The following is a 23,304-nucleotide window of genomic DNA, read 5'->3' on the forward strand; positions in this document are numbered from 1 at the left end:
CAGGAAAGGAACATTACTGTTGGGCATTATGGTAACTGTATTTTATCCATTGTCTCCAGTTCTCCTAACCTCTGCAATGTAATGCTGATAATAGTAATAATGACAACACTATGGGTTGAGCTCTACAAAACTGTCAATATTCAGCATTTTTTAACCAATTATTTCATGTGGTTCAACCTAATGTGTTGCTGTAATTGGAGTGATTTCTCTATTGTCTCTCATAAAGGCTGCCAGCAATCCCACCATGTTGTTTTACAACTGAGGAAAGCGGAAGCCAAAGAGTAACTTGTCCAAGGTCAACGGGAAAACGAAGTGCTAAATAAGTAGTGGATCTCCCTTTCTAAGCTAATTCCATTGTATTATAAGTGGCCCAAAAATCGTTATAAAAGTAAGGTGAACTATATTTTAGAATGAGAAAAAATATATACATATATGCATTCATATAAATATCTACATAAATCCACTTCATATTTTGTGTATGACATTCTGTCATCCTTCTATTTTCTATATGAACACACACACACACACACACACACACACACACACATCTTTTTCTCTGGCAATATTTCTCCTTTGAGAAGTCTTATAAGAAAGGATGTATCATTAGGAATAAACATTTTCTTATTTATAACAGAATACAATCAATTTGAGACAAGGGGAGATTTTTTTAAAAAGCTCTGTGCACCATCTGGATGTTCTTTGAAAAGGTTAATGTTATGAAGAGAGGACCCAGAATAATTCTATAAAAAGAATTAAAATTGAAACTCCTCGTAAATTATTTCACGGGAGTAAAAGCTATGAACTTAATGATCTGGAATAGTCACTTAAAAGTGTAAAATTCTAGAATAGATACAGTTTTGAAATAAGAGTATAAATGAATGAGTAATATGATCTAAAGCATAAAGATATTGGATGCTATTTTTAGAAAGACTCACAGTAGGTTGAATAGATTAAACATTTTGTATGAAAAATCTATTGATGTCTCAAAATTACATGCAATAAAATATGAACAGCTGGTTCTCTTTTATTGGTTTCTGCACAAAAATGATTATTTTCTACTGAGTAATTACTGACTGATTTATTTCCTATTTCCATTTGCTCACATTTTAATGTCCCTAAACGCTTAAAAGAGGTTATTCTTTGCAAGTAAATGTGTTTGAAATGATTTTTTAAAAGTGTCAAATTTTAATACCTCTTCAATCATTGGTAAAATATATATTACACTCAATTTTTCCAGGACAATTTTAAATTGAAATAGTGCCAAATAAAATAGAAACTCTTAGATAATACTAACCGTGGTAACTGAGCACAAAAAAGCCACTTGTTGTGAAATCACTGTGAAATTTGATTAGAATCTGATTTGAAGTGCTATAGACTGATTCCAAAGCTGTATTGCCACTGAATTGTCCAATCTGAGGTGAGTTTTGGTCTGGTCCATCCCTATTAGAGAGAGACAGAGCAGGGAGGGGAGAAAGAGATATTGAGATTTTTTTTTTTTTTTAAGAGAGTTTTGCACAAGGTTTAAAGAAAGTATTACATATGAAATGGCAAAGAGGCAATAGATGAAATAACCAATGATTAGGGCCAAATCATACTGGAACATTATGTTTTTGGGTGGGTAATGAAAGGCACGCATATTTGTTATAATCAGTTCCATTGCCCCTGGTGTTTTGAACACAACCCATAAGGTCCCAAATGCTTGAATTTGCCCTCCTTTTAGTTTCTTCAAAACAATCTTGAAAATCAGAGATGGTTAAATTTTGAAGGACTCTTGAACTCATCCCGTAGTTCAGGTAACCAGCTGTCAATAATTAATTCAGAGATTTTCTTTATAATACGCTTTTAAATAAAAATGTTTCATTAACAGGATAATTATAATGCAAATATATTTTATAACAAATTATAATGACAGAAATTCAATCATATTAAATTATTATGATTTGAACTTAGGTCCTTAAATATCACTGGTTTTCTAAATAGAGAACTTTGCACATTAATTTAATAATAAATTTAACATCTTTTTTAACCCACAAAACCTTTGGTCTGTGTAGCTGCTTCATGGGCAAATGAGTCAAAACCTGTTTCTCTTGTTTGTCTCGTTCTACAAAATACATACTGTCACCCTCAGTTACTCACACCAATTCAAATTTCAGATGGGATGACAATTTGTAAAGGACTGTGATATATTTCCATTCCTACCTAGTTTCACTGTTATATATAGTTGAATCAATCAATAACAATGGTCCTGGCTTACCATACAGTAATGAAATCATAGATTGGTTCTGTTTGAAGGACAGTAAAATTGATGTAGATTCCATTCCCAGGGGGTACTCTCACAAGCCAAAAACAGTCTTGAAAGTTAGGATATTCATCAGGATAGCCAGGAGAATAAATGGTGCCATTCATTGCAGTTATATTTCCTCCACAAAGAGCTACAGAAATAATACAAAAAAATTATTAAAATAAAATGACAATAAACTGATCATAGAGGAAAAGAGCAAACATTTCATAACACTTAGCAGCATTAAATACATTTATATTATGTTCTTACCTCAGTTAAGATATATAAAATTACGTTGGCAACCATGAACAATATGTAGTCTGCTTTTATTTATTTTTCAATATGTGGTATGTTACATAGTTATTATTATTTATTCATAGATTAGTAAATTAGATTTTCTTCCTTTTTCTCAAATACTTTATCAATACATACACTGTTCAACTTCTACTTTATATCATGTATACATATAAAGCCTTATAAAAGATTTAAGTTCTTTTAATTTAAAAGGATTTTTAGAGAAAATGAGTCCAAATTCAGTAGCAATACCTGCATTAGTGGCTTACATAAGAATGATTATTAAACACAATCCCATGCACCCACCTAGACACACACACACACACACACACACACACAGGAGAAGCTCTAAAGTGTTAATGAACTGTAGTCTTACTTCCAATGGAGAAGGTTGGAAATCCTGCCAATAATGATAAAATCAATTATTCATTTTGGAACCTTAAGGATTTTGATATGGGTACTAACTATAATTCTCAACTGAAAAGAAGACTGTATATTTAGCATGCTATTTGAAGAAGATGACAAAAAAGAGTGCCAAGACCAAAATTATTAAACACAGATGATATCAACTAAAACATAGCTTCAAATTAGAAGCATACCTTCACACCTTGGAAGTGGATGATTCCAATTACGACTCACTCCGTGAAGGCAAGTAAGAGCTGAATTTCCAATTAGTGTGTATCCAGGGAAACATTCAAATGAAATGGTTTGACCCACAGTAAAATCATTGCCAATTACAAAACCATTTCGAAATGGGCGTGGATCAGGACAGCTTTGCAACTGATAGGCTGGAAAGGGAAAGAGAAAGACGTATTTCCTTTCTGAATATCAGAAAGACCACAGATGGGTACTATTTGCAACTTGCAAAATAGATGCAGTGCTGCTTTGGTTATAAATAGTAATTCAGGTTTATAATAAGTGATGTCAGTGGCAGTGTGATATGAATTTCTTCTTGTCTATAATTTTCATATTTAAAATGTTAGTACAATTCATAAAAATGCATCCGGTTTCTTATGCAATCTATCTAAATTATAAGTTTTGATGAAAATGTAAACTACTCTCAAAGCCACAATTTTAATCTGACACATTTTGATTCCTTTACGTAGAATGCAGTTGCTTCCTGGTTTTATTGCCTGTATGCAGAATAAAATAAGCATATGCATAAGCCTAATTCTGAGTCTTTTTAAATTTGTTTTTTACTATTTTTTCCTCAAAAAAAAAAACCACCAAAAACTAAAACAAAAAACTATAGTATCCCTCTGTTGGGTTTCTCCAAATAAATTATTTAATAAATATGAAGTATTAGGAAATAAGTTTTCTTCTAATACAAATTTTGTACTTCGGTTATCATGATATTTTTAGCATAGTAGTAGAACTATGTGCTTATTTGTTCATATCCCTCTTGTTCTGTGTGAAATCAAAGCTCCTGTTTTGTTTATCACTGTGAACTAAAGGCCTTGTCCATTCAAATAGTAGGTACTTAATGAATATTGCCAAATAAATTTTGAAGTCATAAACAGTATAATTATTCATATGCTCATGCCAATATGATTACTATTTGGGACTTTGTTTTCAAGAATAGTAAAATTGTATTATTATTAATAATGTTTAAATTACCAACAATCAGAGTCTATTTTCCATTAACCACTAAGTTCTAAATTTCCCGAATCAAAAGATTGCATTTGCAGTTGAATCAGTAACCTTAAATTGTTTATTAAAATGTAACTCAAGGGGTGCCTGGGTGGCTCAGTGGGTTAAAGCCTCCACCTTCGGCTCAGGTCATGATCCCAGGGTCCTGGGATCGAGCCCCGCATCGGGCTCTCTGCTCAGCAGGGACCCTGCTTCCCCACTCTCTCTCTACCTGCCTCTCCACTTACTTGTAATCTCTGGCAAATAAATAAATAAAATCTTTTAAAAATATATATATATATAACTCAAATTTTTAAGCTAGACATTTCAGAATTAACAATTTCCTTAAGATACTAAGTGCTTTTTTCCTTAGTCTATCTTTTTTATTTGAATTAATATTCCACACATACAAAAAAAATCAAAACCAAAGGCATCATTCCAATTTAAGACAAATGTGTATCATTTGATTTTTAGGAGTTAGAGTATATCATTCTATTAAACAAACCCTTTCAAAGTTTTATTCACATTTAACAGATTTTATCCAGTTTTATTGAGATGCAATCAACATACAGTGCTGCATGAGTTTAAAGTCTCCAACATGATGATTTAACTTCTATATATTGTGAAACGACAATCACAATAAGTTTAGTTAATTAGATAATTTTGAATAGGATAGACCTAGACAAATGTATGATCCTGCAATGAACTCTGTAACATTTTACCCTCCTATGTATTTTAGTTTAATAAGGAAATAGAGGAAATAGATTTTAAATATTCAGGAAAAAGTCCTCACCCCATATCATATACAATACAGAACTTAACTGACTGCCAGTAATAACATTAATTTTGGAAGGAAGTTTTCCAGTTTAAGGTTACACTTGATTGTATAATATACATTTTTCCAAAATTCAGAAAGCTCTTAAAATCTGATCACAAAAACATCTAAAAGTAATGATTCTTTGAATCTGTATAAATTAACTTATTTCTCAAAAATGCCATTAGCTCAATAATATAAATATGTAAAAGTATAGATAGTTTTAAAATGAAATATAATTCACAAATAATATCTAGTGAGCTATAATGATGTAACACATGTCTATAATGTCAACAATATTAATATTTCAATAACAATAAAAATCCTGTATTTTTTATGTATTTGTTATATAAATAATGAATCTTTTTTTAAGGCACATTGACTGAAATGGCAGTTAGTAAAATTCAAATTCTAGTTATACATCATTCAAATAAGAGCATTATTTTGAGAGGCAGAAGGAAAAAGAGGGAAGGATAAAAAGATGAAGCCTGGTTTAAAGTAAATAACAAGGTGCTTGGCATAGGCCATGAACACCTGCTAGAGAAGGACCACAAATATAGCTCCAAGTCTTCTGGCAGCAAATAAGAAACTTAATCCATTGCCCAATTGTTTTTGAAATAATTAAATTCCTTGGGAACATGGTTGATTCCATACTGAGAGGTGGCAGAAATTACTTCTATTTTATGTAAATGATGATGTGTGATATTGTGTTCTTAAGTAATGTATTCAAGCATAATGCAAATTATAATTATTTTAGACCCATGTAGTTGGAATTTAAGACATCTATTTTAGCTACTCTTAAATTTCCTTCTGGGTATATGCTTTTATTCAGCAAATATTTATTGTGTTCTTACTTTGTAGCCCTTGAGATATATTGACACATAAGACAAAGATGCCTGTTCTTGTGTAGCTCACATTCAAAAGTATCACATTCTCATAAAATCTTTTAGTAATTATGGCAGAGATGCAATTAAATGTTATTTGATTAAAAGTTGCAGTCATTGGAACTACATTGCATAAAAAATCATCATAACTTTAAATGTTTAATTTTAGTCTTAAAAGTTTAAAAGTCCTAGACTTTTAAAATCTGAAATAATATAATCATAAAAATACCTAAAATGCTCTGAATACCTAATAATAGTATACTTCATGTCATATATTTTACATTAATTTCATCATATAAAGTTAAAAACAATCTGGGAGGTACTATTATTAACTATACTACGCAAATGAAGAAATGGAGTGGAGCTCTAATCTACTTGAGATTGAATCTGGAGAGTCAGAGTCTATTCAAAAGAGATAAAAATCCGGATGCCCGGGAGGCTCAGTGGGTTAAAGTCTCTGCCTTCAGCTCAGGTCATGATCCTGGGGTCCTGGGATCAAGCCCTACATTGGGCTTTCTGCTTGGCAGGGAGCCTGCTTCCCTTCCTCTCTCTCTGCCTGCCTCTCTGCCTACTTGTGATCTCTGTCGGTCAAATAATTTTAAAAATCTTTAAAAAAAATTAAAATAAAAGAGATAAAAGTCTTGTCAAAGTATTTATTTTATATTTTCATGGAAATAGAATAGAATGAAAGAATGTCATATTATTCTATCATTATAAAGCAAAAGAAAATTTTACACAGAATATATGAGTACTGCAAGATATTTTGAATACACTTATTTCAATAGAAAAACAAAGATAAATCTTTGATATCCAGTTTGCCTTGCCTTGGCTTGCTTAATTTAATTGTGTATTAATACTAATTCAATCGTTTTTTCATGGTTAGAATTTTTCAAGGCCTCAGAAAGACATCATTTTCCCAATACAGTTGCCTGAAAATTGCATTATAAAAAAACAAAATCTTCCTAATTTAGCCTTGCCTTTGGTTTAGGCTTTCTAAAACACAATATAGAAAATACTTAGAGTTAGTTAAATTGCTAATAGCTGATTTGGAGCGAAATGAGCTTCCACTTTTTGTTAAACCTCTCACCTTGGTATACAATGTGGAACCCTTGTTTGTTTTGTGAATAGTCACTGTGAAAATACAAACTGGTTTCATGAGTAGTACTAAACAGGGAAGATGGTATTTGAGGACCACTAAGCCGGCCAATAACAGTACTAGTTTCGGAGGATCCACTTCTTACTTCCAAATAATCATGTATGGTTTCTGTAGAAAAATTGACAAACTGGAGATGTACACCTAAAGAAGAAAAGCAAACAATACTACTTTATTGATTTATCCAATTGAATATGCACGCACTTATACACACAATCCCATTAATGTAGATATATATGTTTCCATGTAGGTCACGAGGCATATTCTCAAGGTCTGGGCCATGGGTTTGCCCTTTGCCAGGAAACTAGCTTTGTCTTGGGTCAAAGTAATAGAATACTGCTCTCAAATGCTCACTAGTTGTCATAGGGGAATCTCATTTTGCTATAATGTCACCATAATAAAACTAACCAAAAAGGTGGTTTTCTTGCTCTTTGATACCATTTAAAATTGGATTAAACAATTTTTAGAGGTAAAAAAACCATTTGGTGTATTTGTCCAATTTGAGGCCAAAATATGATTAAAAAGTTTTCATTTACTAACATAATACGATTCCACAATTCCATTAGAAATTAGCCATTCCTCTATGGGGGATACATTAACTTCCCCAATATAGCATTAGAGGCATGTAATTTATAAATGTGTTCTTTTACTAGTTTATAAGAAGATAATGCTAATTTTTATATAATTATTCTAGTAAAATCTAGTGATCATTGCTATATGCTATAATATTGCAATAGTCTCAAAATTTATATAAACATAACAAAAATACGAGATAGTGAAATGTTTCTAGATGGGAAATATAAAATGAGAGCCTCGTTGAGGTATGCTTACCTAATTAATATTCAATTTTAGTGACTCAGGGGATTTTTTCCACCTATCATTCTCCAAATTGTTAATAATAAAATCTGGCATTTATTGTTTGCTAGACACTTTAAGTGTTTATACACGTTATTTATTTAATGTTCACAGTTACTCATGAAAATAAAGAAACCGAGGCACAGAGAAGCTAAGTAATACACTAGATTATACAACGACCTAAAAGACCTGAAATTCAAACTCAGGCACTCTTGGCTCTTGGACTCTTGCTTTTGATAACGACAATAGAGTTCTCAACTAAAGTCACATTTTGTTACTGGAAAAAGAGTTCTACAAAAACTTTTTGTTACATGCGAAAAGATTTCCATGGGCAAATACATTTGGGAAACACTGGGAATAGGATTTAAAATATAAATCAGGTTTCTGTAAAATTATACAAATTTCTTAGAAATTTGAACAAGCTATCCTAATATGGGAGGCTCCAAGAATTGCATATTTCTTTCCAAAAATTTCCCAAGCCTCCTTTTCACAAATTATCTTGTCAATAAATGTCTTACAGACACAAGAGAATACTTCTTTAATTTTTGATATGTACTCAATATTCTTTTCAAAAATTACAAACTATTTTTTTGAAATAGAGTAGAACTAATTTTTGATCAACCAAAACTCAGAGAACAATGGTATTACTTAAATGTAATCAAATCAGAAATTGTCTTTTATGTTTTCATTTTTAAAATAGAGATGTGTATTATTTCTAATTTTAATGAACTCAGTTTTTCTAAAATCAAGGAAGTATTAATGAGAGGTAAGTTGAAAATGATATGATGACTCTACTGAAAATATGTTTAATAATTTATTTTAAAATAATTCAATTGGGGATGCCTGGTGGCTCAATTAAGCTTCTGCCTTTTGCTCAGGCTTGATCCCAGGGTCCTATGATTGAGTCCTGTGTCTGGCCCTTTGCTCAGCAGGGATCCTGCTTCTTCTCCCTCTGCCTGCCTCCCCTTTGCTTGTGCTCTGTCTCTCTCTGACAAATAAGTAAATAAAACCTTTAAAAATATAAAATAAAATAATTCAGTTAGCTCCATAAGCAACATGGGATGAGCCCTCTTGAGTGGCTGGTAAAAGACACATAAGAATAACCACACAAGTTCAAATCTCTTACTCATTTATATCAGTATTGTTATTCAGTGAATAGACATAGAATTTGACTATAACTTCAAAGTAAGCACAATTATGTAGTAACCAGGATAATCCTCATTAGAAAGTCCTCCAACATCTTTCTGTGGCTTCCTGTTTTCCCAAAACCTCCGGCCAAACTGCATTCAGGTTGGTTGAATTTCTTCAGTTTTCATCTGCATCTTTCCATGTGTCACTCTGTTTACCAATAATTTCTTTTCAGTTCCCCACAGTTGGACCCTCTTTGTTGGGCTTTTACTTATCTACAAAATCACAATTTAGGAATTACTTCCTCTAGCAAGACTTTTCTGCATTTCCTGGATAAGGCATCCATTTCCTGGATGTCTGTACTAATTACAGTCCTGTAATCTATTCTAGTTTATTAAATAGCATATTTGACAACCTGTTGCCTCATCATGACTATAACTTATCTGGGGAAAGATACAAAGTCTGTTTCACTATGCATTTTATTCCCATTTAGCATAGTACTTGGAGTATAACATGTACTCAGAAGGAAATGTCAAAACTAGTTTTCTGTGAATTTATGTAAAATATTTAATTATGTAAAATATTTAAATATGAATTTTAATTCATATTTATTTAAATATAAGCTTAATTCATAGATGGTTTTGGGTAATAAGGTGCTGAATTCAGTCCTCAATAAGTGAGATAGTACATAATTTCTTAATTGCTCTAAATCCACCAGGTTTTGTGTGGTTCAAGGAATCTATTCATCCTCATCTTCAGTGATTTAATAAATAAGACTTTCTTCCATCTAGCACTTCTAGTTATGCATATACAAACCCAAAGGATATGAAGCTGCAAGAGAATATATTAGTGATAGAAGAGTGAGAAAGAATCCATGAAATGTTATACATATAATGCAATATACCCAAAACTGATAATTATATTATTAAAATTAGAAAGCATTACATCTACATAGGTATTTAAACCCATCATTAGAAATTTGTACTACTTTTAAATGTAAAATCTTATTTATTTGGAATGAATATTAGATAAATTTGATAAATTACTAGAAACTATTTTATACACACACACACACACACACACACACACACACACCACTTGGTTATAATAACAAGAAGAGAGTTATAAAAAGGAATATACACAAAAATCACATTGAATTTACTATTGCCACATACATCGAAATCAGAATAAATCCATACAAATCAACTGAAAAATATCAGAAAGTTACCTGTCTACCTGCTATCTAACTACGAAGTTAGAAAAGGCCCATATCTCTTTAATTATCCTAGTACTTCAAGTGAAAGATATTTGATTTCAGCAACCAAATTTGGCTCAGGCAATTCAAATTTCACTCCTCAATTTATATAACTATAGGCAATCTCAAAGTAAACTATAATTTGTGAGTTTTTACTAGACCTTGATATTTCTTTATAAGGGTACATTCATGATACAGAAATCTTTCTCACATGTTTTTACTATACATACCGAAACCTATGGGCAGCTTTATTGTCCATGTGCAATCTAAGCTGCTAGGGTAGTTTCCAGGAAACCCGGGGCTGAGGATCACACCGCTGAAATCTGACATTGCACCACCACACTGAGCTACAAAAGGAGAGATCCCATGTAAGCCAGAGTAATGGAATACTCTACTGTATTAAAAACAAATTGAAATCATTTCAAGTCTTAAGTCTGAGTTAAAACTGTTTGACATAAATTTTAATATTGTCAACTCTCATTCATACCATACACTAGTAATCAAATATAATCAATTGACAATGCATTTTCTAAAATAGCTTAAAAAGACAATATACTTCCTTCCTCAGCAATAAATGCAAGCTAAATCAATTATTGCCCAGCAAGAAGTAGCTTATGTGCAGTGAATACAATCAAACAAGGAGCATATGTCCTTTTCCATAACAGGCAGTTTATTTCTTATCTGTGAGTACCTCCAGGAATGTTTTCATTCGTTCCAAAGATGACACAATTTAGAAAAAAAAAAAAATCAAGCCAATAATATCCATTCTAAATACTGTATTCATAAGGGAACACTTTTTCCCAGCCTTCCCTCCTTTTTTTTTTTTTTTTTTGTGAGAAGGTTAAAGAGTTTTAAGAAAGAGATTGGTTTCTATCAGTAATATGTCATGGATTCACATAACACACATGGGATATGGCTGTCCTTTATCCTAAAAAATTTAGACCAAGCCTAGAGAAAGAAAAAACAAGATGCACGCCAGTTTGAGAAATTCAACATAATTTTTAAAAGTGCTTGTTCTGGAATCTCTACTATATTGATTTGCTATTAATAAATTAGCAAAAATTATAAGAATAGATAATTAGCCAAGCTCATGATTACATATAACTATTTAACATGTATTAAAAGAGTCATTGCATTTGAGACACTAATTCTTTCCTCTAAAAGTACATTGGGGAGGGTATGTGCTTTGGTGAGTGCTGTGAAGTGTGTAAACCTGGTGATTCACAGACCTGTACTCCTGGGGATAAAAACATATGTTTATAAAAAATAAAAAATTTAATAAAAAAATACATAAATAAATAAAATCTTTTTTAAAAAAGTACATTTTTATTATTTCATCATATAAGGACTAAAATACACATTTGTTAATTGTGGGATTAAGAACAAAATGTCATGGGGGCGCCTGGGTGGTTCAGTGTGTTAAAGCCTCCGCCTCCGGCTCAGGTCATGATCCCAGGGTCCTGAGATCAAGTCCCACATAGGGCTCTGCTTGGCAGGGAGCCCGTTTCCTCCTCTCTCTCTGCCTGCCTCTCTGCCTACTTGTTATCGCTCTGTCAAATAAATAAATGAAATCTTTAAAAAAAAAAACTTGTAAAAAAAAAAGAGAGAATAAAATGTCATGGTTGTGCATTAAGTTTGAAAACTACCTGTATATAACACATACCTGCAGTTACATTCATTTATTTGTTGTGAAGAATAATAAAAGATACTCAAACCTCAGATTGTATATCATAAAAGCAAATTCAGTAAAAATATCATCAATGTTCTGTATATTAGTAACCTGTTTGATAGCTATTTTAACTATGTGAACTGAATAAATTATATCATCTTACCATTGTATGTGTATCTATATCTATATGTGTGTGTGTATATATATATATGTATATATATATAATAAAGCAATAGTCACATTAACCTTTCTTTCCATTGATATCTAAAGATACACCTGTGCATTTTTTCATCTTTCTGAAATCTCAGCTCATCTATCCTCAAACCAGAGTAATTGTCAACGTACAGGTGCAATTAAGACTCAAAAATTGCTTTTTCTAAAATTGATCGTTCATATATATTCATCACAGAGTCTGATAATTAATGAGGGACAGAGAAAATATTTTGGCCATTCAAAAATATTTTACAATCTCTGACAAGACTGCATTGTAGGTTTGTTTCGCTTTATCCAGAACTTCGGGTAAAAGAGCACAAGGACTATCTTCCCTCTTGCCTTCAAAATCTCGTCTTTCACCTGCTCATTGTTCTTCCAATTCTGCTACTTTCTTTCTCTTCAGATATGACCTGAAAATCCTGTACTCAGCATTGCTCACCTTTCTAGAGTTTAAATCCCAAAATCAGAGGAGAAAGAAGGAAATAAAATGAAGAAGAGATCATGAAGGAGAAAGAAAGAATGACAAGTCATGAAACACATAAAAAAGAAACCCCAAAATGCATCTGCCTTCAGCTCTGCATTCATGCTTGTTTTCCCTATGTCTCTGTGATTTCACACACTCCTGGGTCTTTAATGACAATTTTGTGTGTTCTACCAGTGACTCTGTACTAGATTCTATTTTGCCCCATTACACTCTTATTAAGGACACAACTATAGCCTCCAAGGTAAACACAACCATAGTCCTCTAAGATAAGATCATCTTTGATTGTTCTTTCTGATTTGTCTCTATTACCTAAAAATCTCAAGTGACTTTTCTTTCCATCCATCAGAATATCTGGAAGATTGTTTATTTTCCAGTCCACAAGGCTGTACAACCTTTTTACCTGATATCTAGAGCTTTAAGACATTATCTGAATCAGCCTTACGCTTCAGTTTCTCTTTATAATATGGCCATGATATCACTTCAAGTACTTTGTTTATCAAATACAGTACAAGTTTATTGGAAAAAATCTATAAAATGCAGAAAAGTGACTGAAAAATGAAAATGTCCTCTAATTTTACTACCCATAGATAACCTATTAAATTTTGTATTTCTTTTTCTGCAGAAAAATATATATGTGTGTATTTATACAGGGATGCATGTAATGAAAATAGGCTCATACTGTGAGTCATTTTAAGCCTTTCATACTTAACTATATATTGTAAACTTTGGTCATATCTAAAAAATATCATCCAATCTAAATTCTGAATGCTTTCAATATCTTTTGCCACTTAAAAACATCCTTACTCCTAAACATTATTTTCTAATGGACTCAAGAATAGGACGCATGTAGGCAATACAGATTGAACCACCTTCCCACTATATTCATACATGAAAGCCCTAACTCACAATCTGGTTGTGCTTGGAATTAGGGCCTCTAAGGAGGTAACTGAGGTTATGGGAAATTATAAGCGTGGAGCCCTAATCTAACAGTACCTGTGGTCCTCATAAGAAAAGACACCAGAGGCATTTGCACACAGGGAAAAGACCATATGAAGATGCAGGGAGATGAAGTCCATCTACAAGCCAAGGAGAGAGACCACACAAGAAAACAACCCTTCCAGCATCTTGATCTTGGATTTCTAGCTTCTAACATTGTAAGGAAATAAATTTCTGTTGTCTAACCCACTCGCCTATTGTATTCTTATAGCAGCTCAAGCAAACTAATATAACACAGAGGTTAAGTCATATAAATCACACCAACTCTTGCTTTTTACCTTTTTCCTACTCAGAAAAGGCTATCTTCCTCATCTATTGATCTTAATTACATTACCATCTAAAACTGTAAATTTTATGGGCTATTTCCCAATGACTTGGGTTAGTACCATCTTATCTTTCTGAAAATCTATGATGCAGCGAATTATATAACTTGACACTGAGTTTCTTTCTTAATTCATGTCTTTTATTTGTATCACTCTAAATGGTAAATGAATGTTTTAAAAATAGGGATTATATATCACATTTCTTTTTCATACTCTATAGATCCCAGGATATTACAGTTGCACACTGATACCAGAACTGAGGAAGAGAAAAAGAAAATGAAAAAGTGGCTAGAAATAACTGGATGCAGGATGAAGTTAAGGCAAAAACTGGATCCCAAACTTTGTAAGATCCAAGTGTTATTTTTATATATTCCATATCTCAACTGCCTGTCAACAGTGAAGACATTTCATGTGATGTCATGCTCTCTTTGGTAGACTCCAGATTCCTTATCTATTTTGGGTCAATAGGAAGCAATGGGATACTTACTTATTTTCCTGATCTATGGATATTTCTATCATATAATACTGAGAAAAGTTTCCAAAGATTGAAAAACATAGTACCTTTTCTCAATTTCTAAAGTCATCCATCGATATTGTAGTTTGAGGTTTAAAAAAAAATTGTGAAAATTTAAAATAAAAAAAAGATGTGAAATATTTATCTCAAAATATCATTTCCAGTGGCACAGTGGGTTAAAGCCTCTGCCTTCAGCTCAGGTCATGATCCCAGGGTCCTGGGATGGAGCCCCACATCAGGCTTTCTGCTCCATGGGGAACCTGCTTCCTCCTCTCTCTCTGCCTGCCTCTCTGCCTACTTGTGATCTCTGTCAAATAAATAAATAAAATATTTTTAAAAATATCATTTCCATAAAACCTGACAAAAGGCAAACTATATATTTCAGCAACATCAAACATAGGGTATATCTTTAAAATTTGACAAAGCTTATCAGTGATTTACAGTTCTTCAACTTACCCAAACAAATTGGGATTGGATAATTCCATCTTCTTACAGGTCCAGGCATACATGTGATGTGAGAATGACCCTACATAAAAAAGATGCAGTTCAGTACACATTTTAAAAAGACTAAATTAAACATAACACAGTGAATGGTCACTATAAAAATAAAATATATATTATCATTTTTCATATTTTTTAAACTTTGGCTAGAATTCTCAGTATAACTTGAAATAATAAAGTTAATTATATACCTTGTGATAAAATGTAAAAAGTGACATGGTCCTGGTAGAAAAACTAAGACTCCTAATCACATCAGAATTATGCTTTTTAAACTTAACATTTTTCCACTGAAACATATTCTACTGGGATATTTCAATGATTATGTGAGTGAAATGACCATATATATAAATATTTATAATAAATTTCAATAATATTCAAGGTAAAATATGGTAAAGAATAATTTTAAAATACTTCATAAAATATTAAAATGAGTCAATTAAGATATATTAAATTTTAAACTGAAATATAAAGTCCAGAAATATTGGATTGTACTTCTGAGACTAGTAATTTATAATGAAATGTTGAAGACTATAAATCATCAATTTTTAATTTTACTTTCTCTAAGGAACCTATTTATTAAACATATGAAATAGTTGCTGCCTCTTTTTTTGTTTTTTCTCAGTTACTTAATAGGTCAATTCTTTTTTTTTTTTAAGATTTTATTTATTTATTTATTTGAGGGAGAATGAGTGAGAGAGAGCATGAGAGAGGAGAAGGTCAGAGGGAGATGCAGACTCCCCAAGGAGCTGGGAGCCCGATGCGGGACTCGATCCTGGAAGTCTGGGATCATGACCTGAGCCAAAGGCAGTTGCTCAACCAACTGAGCCACCCAGGCGCCCATTAGGTCAATTCTTTAGAGAGATTTTTATGGAACCATAAATTTGAGACCGTCTAACATATATTTCTGGTTGATTTTCACTAACTTCAAAAATTTATTTTCATGGTAATTTCATTTAATGTTCTAATTAGCACTTTGTTTTTATTTTCAAATCCTAAAGATCCAAGAGTAGAGTTGGTACATCCTATTTGAACAGAGAGAAAATTGTGTAGTAAAGATTAATTTTGATTCAAAAATAATTTCTGGTTACTTGCGAACAAAGCATATTTAGTCTATTCTAGTAATTTCTCTCATGAGTATGTTTTATGGACAAATTGAATAACTTTTGGCTTAAGGCTACAGTATACAGTTTGAAGTCAATATTGTTTTAAAACTTTTGGATTATCAGTCATCACTCCATTAAAATATTCTGAAAAAGCAATGCAAATCCAAACTATAATTTAAAAATAGACTTACCTGTAGAGAATATCCTTGATCACACTGAAAGGATACTACATCACCAACCATATATCTGTCTCCAATTTTCATTCCACTGCTAGGAGTTTGTGGTTCAGGACAGGAGTCCAAACCGATTGCTGAGAACATGTAAAGATATTAGCATAAGTAACTTTTAAATAATGAATGCTTACATTATGCATATTAAATTACCAAAATTGAATGGTGGTGTCATTAAAACTAGATTTTTACATTGGGGACATTAGGAATGTTCTGTGAGTACTATTTAAGTGTGAATAATATTTAACTATGGTTGTTAAAAGCAATGTGCTTTGGAACCGTACCATAGAACTGTTCTTTGAATTTTCATGGCATCAACCATTAAATAATGTTGTGATTACACTTAAAGTCTTTTCTAACTCACAGTCTAAATGCCTTCTATTAGGGGCACGTGGGTGGCTCAGTGGGTTAAAGCATCTGCCTTCAGATCAGGTCATGATCCCAGGGTCCTGGGATGGAGCCCCACATCGGGCTCTCTGCTCAGTGGGGAGCTTGCTTCCCTTCCTCTCTCTCTGCCTGCCTCTCTATCTACTTGTGATCTCTGTCTGTCAAATAAATAAATAAAAATCGTAAAAAATAAAAAATAAATGTCTTCTACTATAAAATAAAAATTAAAAATTCATAAAAAGAAAATCCCTTAAGGAATAAAACAATAATTTATTTTGAGAGTAATCTAAAATTATATTCATAAAATATGCTTAATAAAATACTAAAAATTTTTTGCTATTTTGTCCATATCACCTGGTTCCTTCTTCTTTCATACAAAATGGTCTTTTAATTTATGAGACATAGTGTGAGGTACTCATTACAGTAATTTTTAAAAATATTTTATTTATTTATTGGACAGAGAGATAAAGAGCACAAGTAAGCAGAATGGCAGGCAGAGGAAGAGGGAGGAGTAGACTCCTGGCTGAGCAAGGAGCCAGATGCAGGGCTTGATCCCAGGATGTTGGGATCATGACCTCAGCAGAAGGCAGCCACTTAACTGACTGAGCCACCCAGGTGTTCCACGTGTAAAAGTTTTTAAATGTATTTTTTTTAAGATTTTATTTATTTATTTGACACACAGAGAGAGAAATCACAAGTAGGTGGGGGGGCAGGCTCCCCACTGAGCAGAGAGCATGATTCAGGACTCAATCCCAGGACCCTGAGACCATGACCAGAACCCAAGGCAGAGGCCCAACCCACTGAGCCACCCAGGAGCCCTTAAATGTATTTTTAAGTAAGATTTGTTCTCAGAGAAAAAAAAAAAGAAGAAGAAGAAGAAGAAGATTTGTTCTCCAAATACATTATAATCGCAAAGGAGAAAAATGTAGTTTATTGAAACCTGAAATGTTTAGGTGACACTTGAAATCAGTTATTTCTGAAGAAGAGATAATTCCAGAATTCAAAACACTTCCATTATTTTTACATTAACAATATACTTTTCAACATAAGAGAATAAAAGCATACTAAATATAAGTTTTTTTCCTAAAATGATTTAAAGTCTGAAAAAATTGATTTTTTTGCCAAAAGATTTTGAAAAATATATTATTATTAAGAAATTTTTTTATCCTCAATAAAATCTAATGTTTTTATTCAATTATTTGTGGTTCACATTAGAAGATAATCTAATGTATATTTAAACTATGGCAGGAAATAGTCATCCCTCCAAAATCATCATATATATTCATTTCATGAAAAATATATTAAAAACTGAATCCTAAAGAATTACAATACTTCAGACATTCTTTAGTCCTTGATATTTCCCTCTGATGAATGCTCTCTTAGCACCACTTTCTACATTCTTCATGGTGCTTAACATAAATAATGAAAAAATAACTGTGTAATTAGTTGTTCAATATTTATTTCCCCTATGAGAATTGAAACTCCTTAAGGGCAGCTTAGAGCACAGCATCTTAAGGAAGCATTCAATTAACATTGGTTGATTGGATAAATGAATAGTATGAAAAAGAACATGAATCTCTACTTTGATAACTTCTTAATAAATACTAGTGTCTAGCTCTGCAAATGGAAGATACTTTCTCTATCTAATAATACTATGTTCAGAGTAGCTAAAAATCATTCCAAATTAGGTGATATTTAAGGATAGAAAATGACATAAAAGTACTAACTTGATAGAATTATGATTAGGTCAGAAAGGAAGACAGGGAAGAAGAGTAAACTGGTCATTTGGAAATGCATTTGAAGCAGCCCTAGAGGACGTTAGGGAAGTCTATGGATTGGAGTTCCAACACTTAGGGTTCAATTAACTAAGTCTCTAACCATACATAATGCCTCATATTTCTTGAGGGTTTTGTAATCTTGAATTTATGGACCTAGGCAAAGTAAGTCACCATTGTTACCTACCTTTAACATTTTAAGGGTTAATGTCTCACTTCCTCAGCTAGATTTTGAGATCTAAAAGTGATAGAAACTTATTTTTGTTTTAATCCCATCTAATACCCACTAATGGGCCTTACACAATAAATTTATCTGATTTCAAAAGCCTGTTTCAGGTACTAATGAGTATCCTAAAAGAGTGATTTATGATATAAACATATATGTCTTATAAATAAGAGAAGAGGAGAAAAGAAGATCTTATAAATAAGATTTCACCTTCCTTTGGTACAATCTTGATGTTTGGGGAGTTAGTATTCCCTTATGGGTTTCTCCCACTGGCTAACTGGTTATTTAAAAAAAAAAAAAAAAGGAAAATTAAAAAAATATATATTACATTTATTACTCTTTACCACTAAGGTCATTCTTGCAGTCATTCTTACTGAGAAGGCCAAATTTTGTACACATTCATTTTTCTTTTCTTTCTATCAAGTACTCCATTCAGGGTCATATACACAGAAAACTATTAATATGCAGAAGTGATGATTTCTTTTTCTGGGAGGAGAACAAATAAAACTATGGTACAGTGATGACTATAAAATATTGAGAGCCTCATTTTTAAGTGAGGCTTACACATAATATATACTGACATAGTAAAATATTTTAAAAGTTTTAACTTTAAAAATGTGATATAAAACGCCCGGGGTGCCTGGGTGGCACAATTAGTTGAGCGTCAGACTCTTGGTTTTGGCTCAGGTCGTGATCCCAGTGTCCTGGCTCTGTGCTCAGCAGAGTCTGGAGTTTCTTTCTCACTCATCCTCTGTACCACCCCCAACCATGCATGTGCTCTCTCTCCCTCTCTCTCTCAAACAAAATAAATCTTAAAATAAAATAAAAATGTGATTTAAAACTCTATAAACTCTATAAACTACAGAATAGCAATTTTGTAAGTCAAAGATTTTCGTATACATATTATCACAGAGAAAAATGAGCAAAAGGAAATATGCCAAATATTAGCATAGGTTATAGTCCTTGGTTATGAGATTATTGGTGATTTATATGCCTTTCCTTGTATTTTTCTGAATTTACAGAATTTTTATAATGAACATGAATTAATTTTATAAATAATAACATCACTGACCTACTAGGTAAATAATTACTAGCAAAGAACTTGGGGGTATAAGAACATACTCCCTTCTATTGTTGAAGATGACACTGAGTTGGACCAGCTAATCTGTTGAATATGATTATTCCAGGGAAGAAAGTAAGGTGACGAGATAGTCAGTTAAGAAGTTACTGATGGCCTCTCTCATTTTTGTGCAATCAATTATTTTTTGTACATTAAGGAAAATAAAACAGAAATATCTAAAAATCTTGCAGTTCATATTTTACATTTTTATATAAACAAATAAACTCTAGGATGCCCAGGGGGCTCAGTCAGTTAAGTATTCAACTCTTGACTTTGGATCAGGTCATGATCTTGGGGTCATGAGACAGAGCCTGCGTTGGGCTGGGTATATGGAGCCTGATTATCCCTCTCCCTTTGCCCCTCCCACCATCACTTTCTCCCTCTCTCTAAAAACAATTTAAAATAGATAAATACATTAAAAAACTGCCATTTAATGGCAGTTTTAAGGCAGCCAGGCTTATTGTGGTGATTACTCATAATTACAAAAATGTTGAATCCCTATGTTATACATCTGAAACTCATATAATCTTGTATGTCAACTATGCTTCAAAAAATTTGTAAGGTGTTTTTTAAGAATTATTTTCACTTCTTCATAAGTAATAAAATCAATAGGTTATTTGTAAGAATCAGCAAAAAAAGAGAAATTTTGTAAAAATGTTGAAAAGTATGCTCTCCTGATTAACCAAGGCAATCAAAATATTGAGTCATTTTCAGTTTTATGAGTGTCGATTTTGGTGTTGGCAATCAAAGATACGCTCTGGGTGAATTTTTTTAATGGAAATTGGATCAATTAATCTGCTGTTGTAGCCAAAAACAAACAGAAATGAGTCCAGGGACAAATCCACATCAAAAATTGCAAAGAGTTATGACTGTTGTCAAATTAGTGCAGGCAATCACCCTGAATGAAAATACTGAAACCTCAGTTCTTCACATTTCCAGCTTTTATTTATAACCGTTTATTTATAACCAAAAACTGTTCTTTCCAGTTCTGTTCACAAGGCAATCAATCTGCAGTACAAATGTTCTTAATCAGATCATTTATATCTGATCATTCTGATTATATATATATATGTATATTACTTTCCAGTATGCCATAATGATTTTAATGAGTCTTTGATGCTTTGAGAGAGGCAGAGAGCGAGAAGAAGAAAGCTTAATTACTTAAGACTCCCTGTAACATTGTTTTGTATAAGGAAAACCTCCTTCACAAATTTAACATCAAAATCTACGTATTCAGTGATGGGCAATAAGGAGGGCACGTTATATGCAACTAACGAATCACTGAACATTATATATCAAAAACTAATGATGTACTATAGGTTGGCTAATTGAATTTAAATAGAAAAAAACAACCTATTTATAAATTTATTGAAAATAATGACCAAAATATTGCATCTGTATACATGTAAGAAAGGAACAGGAATTGAATCATGTGTCTTTGCACAAAGGTAGTGTTCTGTAGGAGTACGATATGATTTTTTAAATATTTTACAGGTCTTCAATTTTAAATTTTTCTCTAAATAATGGACTTAAGGTAACAATTATTTTTTTTCTTTTAAGATTTATTTATTTATTTTAGAGAGAGAGAGAGTGCAAGCAAGCCTCAGGAGGGGCAGAGGGAGAGAGAAAATCCTGAAGCCGACTTTGCACTGAGCACAGAGCTGATAGAGAGCACAATCCCTTGACTCTGAGATCATAACTTGAACCAAAACCAAGAGCCAGCCACTCAGCCAACTGCACCACTGAGGTACTCCAGGATTACTATTATTGCTATCTTTGTTATATATGTTTTGTTTTTTGTTTTTGTTTTTTAAGATTTTATTTATTATTTATTTTTAGGAAGAAAGAGAGAGAGAGAGAGAGGTGAACATGGGGGAAGGGCAGAGGGAGAGAGAGAATCATTAAGCAGACTTCTTGCTGATCAAGGGAGCCTGATCCAGGGCTCAATCCCAAAACCTTGAGATTATGACCTGAAGGAAATCAAGAATCCGCTGCTTAACAGAATGAGCCACCCAGGTATTCCCATAAGAGGGCTTTTTTTTTTTTTCTTAAGATTTTATTTATTTATTTGACAGAAATGGAGAGAGAGAGTACAAGTGTGGGGGCAGAGGGGCAGAAGGACGGAGAGAAGCAGGTTTCCCGCTGAGCAGAGAGCCTGACATGGGACTTGATCCCAGGACCCTGGGATAATGACCTGAGACAAAGGAAGATACTTAACCTACTGAGCCACCCAGGTGTCCCATGAGTTTTTAAAATATGCTAGAATTGTCATTTGGCATTCCACATTTATTATTATAAGATAATAATTTTTTAAAAATTGGTGACAATTTTAAAAGTTGGTGACAATCAAAGGGTAAATTCAACATAAGCTCATCTACTAGTTTGAGAAAAAACTCCAATGGCAAACACGCAGACTTTTTTGCTGATAATATATTTTGAATTAATTAATTAATCCAATATACAGATATTTTTAATACCTATTATGTAACAGGTAACTTGGATAATTGTAAGTTTTTTCAGAAGAACAATTCTGACTTAATAGTCACTGATGGGCAACAGTGGTTTAGGAACATGTTGTGGTGCAGATTTAGCTCACATTTACCTTGATCCTTAAATTTTTACTTACTTTACTTGTTCTTACCTCAATTAACATTTAACATAGCATTACTTGGAATAATTAATTGAATATTCAGTAATAGAAACTACTCAAATTTTAGTCTACAGTTTAATGCTAAGTTAAATGATAAAATGTTAAACAGACTCTGATATCTTAAGCAATTACTATATACCTATTGTGTATTCTGTATCACGTTATAAGCCAGAAATGCAAAGATTGGTTAGGGACATTAACAACTTTGCTCTAAAGAAACTCTTAAGGAAGCAGGAGTGGGGACTGGTTTAAAAGATTACAGGTAGTGGAAAAATTACAGTAAGTGAAGGACATCCTTTGTGAAAATAATTATTTCATAAAGAATAACTCTACTAAAAAGAAAAAAAAGAGTGGCAAACTAGGAAACAGACTCTTTTTTTAAAAAAATAATTATTTGTTCTTTATGAGGGAGAGAGAGAGAGAGCACAAGCAGGGGAAGGAGCAGAGGAAGAGGGACAAGCAAACTGAGCTGAGTGCAGAGCCTGACTTAGAGCTTGATCTCAAGGACCCTGAGAAACCAAGTTTGCCGTTTAACCAACTGAGCCACCCAGATACCCCAGAAAGCAGACTTTTAACAGTAGAGAACAAACTGAAGGTTCCTGGAGAGGAGGGGGGAGGGGGAATGGTTAAACAGGTGAGGGCACTTGTGATGAGCACTGGGTGTCTATGGAAGTGATGAATCACTAAACTCTATACCTGAAATTATTATTACACTGTATGTTAGGTAATTGGAATTTAGATAAAAACTTGAAAAAGAAAAGACATTGGAAATGGATAATAATCCATTTAATAAAAATAAAAAAGCATAACCTTACTAAAA

The 23,304-nt window shown here is 32.5% G+C and overlaps 1 protein-coding gene across 5 annotated transcripts in view; it reads right to left on the reverse strand.

Annotated features, from left to right (window-relative positions):
- CSMD3 (CUB and Sushi multiple domains 3) overlaps window positions 1-23,304 on the reverse strand; it is a 1,246,643-nt gene that overhangs the window by 103,691 nt on the left and 1,119,648 nt on the right. For all 5 annotated transcript variants that reach the window (XM_032316321.1, XM_032316320.1, XM_032316319.1 and 2 more), the window contains 7 exons: window positions 16,288-16,406; window positions 14,949-15,018; window positions 10,524-10,640; window positions 6,990-7,199; window positions 3,175-3,363; window positions 2,255-2,432; window positions 1,295-1,440 (listed from right to left, as the gene is read on the reverse strand). In XM_032316321.1, coding sequence (XP_032172212.1) covers window positions 1,295-1,440; window positions 2,255-2,432; window positions 3,175-3,363; window positions 6,990-7,199; window positions 10,524-10,640; window positions 14,949-15,018; window positions 16,288-16,406 — 1,029 coding nt within the window. The remainder of the gene's footprint in view (window positions 1-1,294; window positions 1,441-2,254; window positions 2,433-3,174; window positions 3,364-6,989; window positions 7,200-10,523; window positions 10,641-14,948; window positions 15,019-16,287; window positions 16,407-23,304) is intronic.

This window comes from Mustela erminea, chromosome 16 (genome assembly GCF_009829155.1).
Source record: "Mustela erminea isolate mMusErm1 chromosome 16, mMusErm1.Pri, whole genome shotgun sequence".
In the NCBI taxonomy this organism is placed as follows: Eukaryota; Metazoa; Chordata; class Mammalia; order Carnivora; family Mustelidae; genus Mustela; species Mustela erminea.